A 3,718-nucleotide genomic window follows, 5' to 3' on the forward strand; every position below is an offset into this window, starting at 1 on the left:
TTGCTGCCCACTTCCTATGGAGTTGGAGAAGTGAATGTCCCTTATCCTTTTGCTCGCTTTAGCTGCCCGAGAGTGGCTGGGCTGTTGGTAGGCCATGACACAGCTGATTTTCCCCTTTCAGCTCCCTTGCTTTTCCTTGGGCTGCCTCACTTGTCTCTTGTTACGAGCTGCCAGCATTACGCTGTACTAACACAGCAGATCCTGATGAGATCTGCCAGGTGAGCTAACCGCAGGGATCTGCAAGAGGAGCACATGCGTAGTGAAATGGCTAATAAGAGGAGAATGCTTTTATGGGCAGAAATTTGAATGTTGGGCTCAGAATACAAGTGTTCTTTGGGAAACCCATCGCCTGTGGTTCTTGCTAGCAATAAGCAAACGTTGTTTTAGACTCTCCTTTGGTTCAGGGAGAGGGAAGGCTGGGATCGGAGCTGAGGAGAGCTCTGCATCTACACAGAGAGAGCTGGGTACTCTCCCCGCTTGGTGAGAGGGATTAATGGTTGGGTTTTTTTCCTTCTCTCCCTTTAGGCTGTACATTGAGAAACTCTCTGTCCCCCAGGAGAAGAGAATCACCCTGGCAGAGTATCTCCAGCAGCTCTCCCGGCATCGCAACTTCCTGTGGTTTGTCTGCATGAACCTTGTCCAGGTAGGCGCAGCAGCCGTGTGGTGTGATTCAGAGGGTGAGCGCTGGCTCTGGCTGTTGGGGATGGTGATTCAGCAGTACGTGAGATCCCCAGGAAGGGCAGAGGTGTTTCCAGCACCCACTTGATCTTGGAGCCTCCTGCACATGCTGGCTGATTCAGCAGCTGGTAGCTACTCTCCCTGCTTGTGACCTGAGGATATTTCCTGAGCAAGCTGTGGGGTGCTCCTTCTTTTCTCTGCAGCGTAGGCTGGATTACAAGGGCTGGCTGAGCTCTGTGCAGCCCCATCTGGGGTGCAGAAGCTCAAGGCCTGGCTCGTGGTGGGGATGAGTTCAGCAGTGCAGTTTGCTGGCGTGGCTGTCAGTACAGTCTCCTGCTTTTCTGAGGCTCACATCACTCTTCTCACTGTCCAGCTGGATCCACTTCCCAGCTGGCTTTTGCCATTTCTGTTCTTCAGTTCTTCATCCTTGTCAGTGATGACTACCAAATGCCAGCAGCCTGCCCAGCTTCCCTCAGCTTTGTGTGCTGTGATCACAGCTCTCTCCCCCTGGGGATTCCTCAGTTCCCCTCAGGCAGGCTCTTGATGCTGCTCTGCATCTTTGTGTTTAAGCCCCACTGATGCCTTATCCTTGTCCTCCTGAGAGCTGCCTCCTCTCTCCTGCTGTGCCACTGTGTCCCTCAAACCCCTGGGGTCACTGCTGTCAGCTCCTGCCCCAGCAGCGCTGTGTGCTGAGCGGGTGCCCAATGCCTCGGCAGCTGGGAAGTGATCCTGACCCCAGGCTTGTGGTGGGCATGGCTGGTGGTTTTGCAGCTTTGCAGTCGCAGCCTACAGTGTTGTAAACTCCACAGCCAAGCTCTTGCTCTGCTGAAGTACTCCAGGCCCAGCTGGCATGGTCGCTTGGCACAGGGTTCCTAGGATAACAGAGCCTAGAGGGCTGTTGGCTTTTTCTGCTCTCTGTTACTGCTGTCCCTGCTGACCAGCTTGTCTGCATGCTGCCTTCACAGGTTTTTCACTGCCACTTTAACAGCAACTTCTTCCCTCTGTTCCTGGAGCACCTGCTGTCAGACCAGATCTCTGTCTCTACTGGATCCTTCCTGCTTGGTGAGTCTTGGGTGGAGGGAGCAGCCAGGTTAGGACCTGGCCCAAGTCAAGATTCAGTCTTTCCAAACTCTGTCTGAGGAGAGGTGTGCTCACACACAGCTCTCTGGGTTGTCAGATTCACACGTGCACACACCTCATGTGCTTCCCTGGGACCTCTGAGCCATTCTTCCTGGGTACAGAAGTAACTTGGAGTCTTTTCTAGGGGTGATGAGCCCCATGTGCTGGACTCTGGCCTAGGTGCCATGGAGATACTGCTCTGAGCATTGGTGGCTGCAGATAGTGTCCCCAGGAAGCAGCAGGGAACACAGCCCTGAATTTAATCCCTTTCTCTCTGTGGCGTATGGACCATTTCCGGGCTGACACAGATTTGTGGGCACCGGTCCTAGAGTTACCCTGAGAGGTTCTGTGTGGGCCAGGTCTGGTCACATTGTTCAGTCCCTCTCATTTCTGCTCCAGGGCTGAGTCTCAGCCCTTGTGTGACGCTGGGCAAAAGTTTTCTACCTTCCTGCCTGTGAGGTTGATGGAGGAAGGTGCCACAAAGCCACTGAGTACATCTGCCGCAGCTTCTGTGGGTGCGTGGGGGCGATTCTGTACTTCCTGTCCTACAGCCCTGCTGGCGATAGCCAGCCTTGTCCCCTCTCTCTGTATTGGTCCTGGGGGCACAGTGGATACTGAACCTCCCTCAAGCTGTTTGCACTTCTGTCTCTGCTCAGGTGTTTCTTACATTGCCCCCCATCTCAACAACCTCTACTTCCTGTCCCTCTGCCGCCGCTGTGGGGTTTACGCTGTGGTGCGAGGACTCTTCTTCCTGAAGCTGGCTCTCAGTATTGTCATGCTCCTGGCAGGACCTGATCAGGTGTATCTGCTCTGCATCTTCATCGCCAGGTAGGCCGGCAGCACTTGCTTCCTCTGCCACCTGGCAAGGGAAATGACTTGCCTCTGTTTCACGGAGAGGAGTGGGAGGCAGGGAACAGCAGCCAGGGTCACACAGAATCCGTGCGGTTCCCAGCTCTGTCTGCACCTGAGCTTGGTTCAGGTCACTGCAGAACCACTGGCTGTGCCTGCAGCAGGGTGAGGGAGGCAGCCGTGTTGAGGACAGAGACCTGGCAGGGCTGGTGGCAGCCTGCAGCAGCCTCTCCCAGCTGCTGAGCTGAGCTCCCCACCTCCTCTGCAGCCTTCCTGGGGCCACTGGCCCTCAGTACATGCTGTGTTTGCCTGTTACCCACTGGCCCGCTGTGTCCTGTCCCCAGGTCTGTGTCTGACAGGTTGGGACTGATCCAAGGCATCACTGCAGGGTACACAAGGCTTATTGCTAGCAGTGTTCCTCTCCTGTAGCCAGGGCTTCCAAAATTCTTATTTTAAGTGTTGGGGAACCTTTCTCAATGTCCTCACCATTTCCTCTCCTCTCTTATCTACTCCTGTCATTTTTTTAATGCCCTATTCAATGCTTTGCCTGTTGTTCTGCAGCAATCGGGTGTTCACAGAAGGGACCTGTAAGTTGCTCAACCTGGTGGTCACTGACTTGGTAGATGAGGATCTAGTCCTGAACCGTAGGAAGCAGGCGGCCTCGGCGCTGCTCTTTGGGATGGTGGCTCTGGTCACCAAGCCGGGACAGACCTTCGCCCCTCTGATCGGCACCTGGCTGCTCTCTGCGTACACAGGTAAGGATGCTCCTGGAGAGAACAACGGGGCAGGAGAGGGTGGACCTGTGAGTTCAGTGTCCTCCACCATGTCCTGTGCCCTGAGGGGGTGCAGAGAGCTCTTCCAGCTGCTCAGCTGTGCCTGGTCTCTGCATCTCCAAGGCCAGTCACTCAACAGAGAATGGACAAGCGTCCATCCCCACTGTCTCCAGTCTCACAAACACTTCTCTTAACACCAGGCTACGACATCTTCCAGCGCAACCCCTTGAGCAACGTGGTGAGTGCCCAGCCGAAGCTGGAGTCTGCTGCAGCCTTGGAGCCAACTCTTCGCCAGGGCT

General features: G+C 55.1%; 1 protein-coding gene across 1 annotated transcript in view; it reads left to right on the plus strand.

Annotated features, from left to right (window-relative positions):
* SLC68A1 (solute carrier family 68 member 1) overlaps window positions 1-3,718 on the plus strand; it is a 6,540-nt gene that overhangs the window by 2,494 nt on the left and 328 nt on the right. The window contains exons 4-8 of the mRNA XM_029087476.1: window positions 526-643; window positions 1,644-1,740; window positions 2,454-2,625; window positions 3,208-3,401; window positions 3,620-3,718. The exon at window positions 3,620-3,718 is cut by the window's right edge and continues 328 nt beyond it. Of these exons, the coding sequence (XP_028943309.1) occupies window positions 526-643; window positions 1,644-1,740; window positions 2,454-2,625; window positions 3,208-3,401; window positions 3,620-3,718 (680 nt within the window). The remainder of the gene's footprint in view (window positions 1-525; window positions 644-1,643; window positions 1,741-2,453; window positions 2,626-3,207; window positions 3,402-3,619) is intronic.

This window comes from Antrostomus carolinensis, unplaced genomic scaffold, assembly GCF_000700745.2.
Source record: "Antrostomus carolinensis isolate BGI_N321 unplaced genomic scaffold, ASM70074v2 scaffold35721, whole genome shotgun sequence".
Classification (NCBI taxonomy): domain Eukaryota; kingdom Metazoa; phylum Chordata; class Aves; order Caprimulgiformes; family Caprimulgidae; genus Antrostomus; species Antrostomus carolinensis.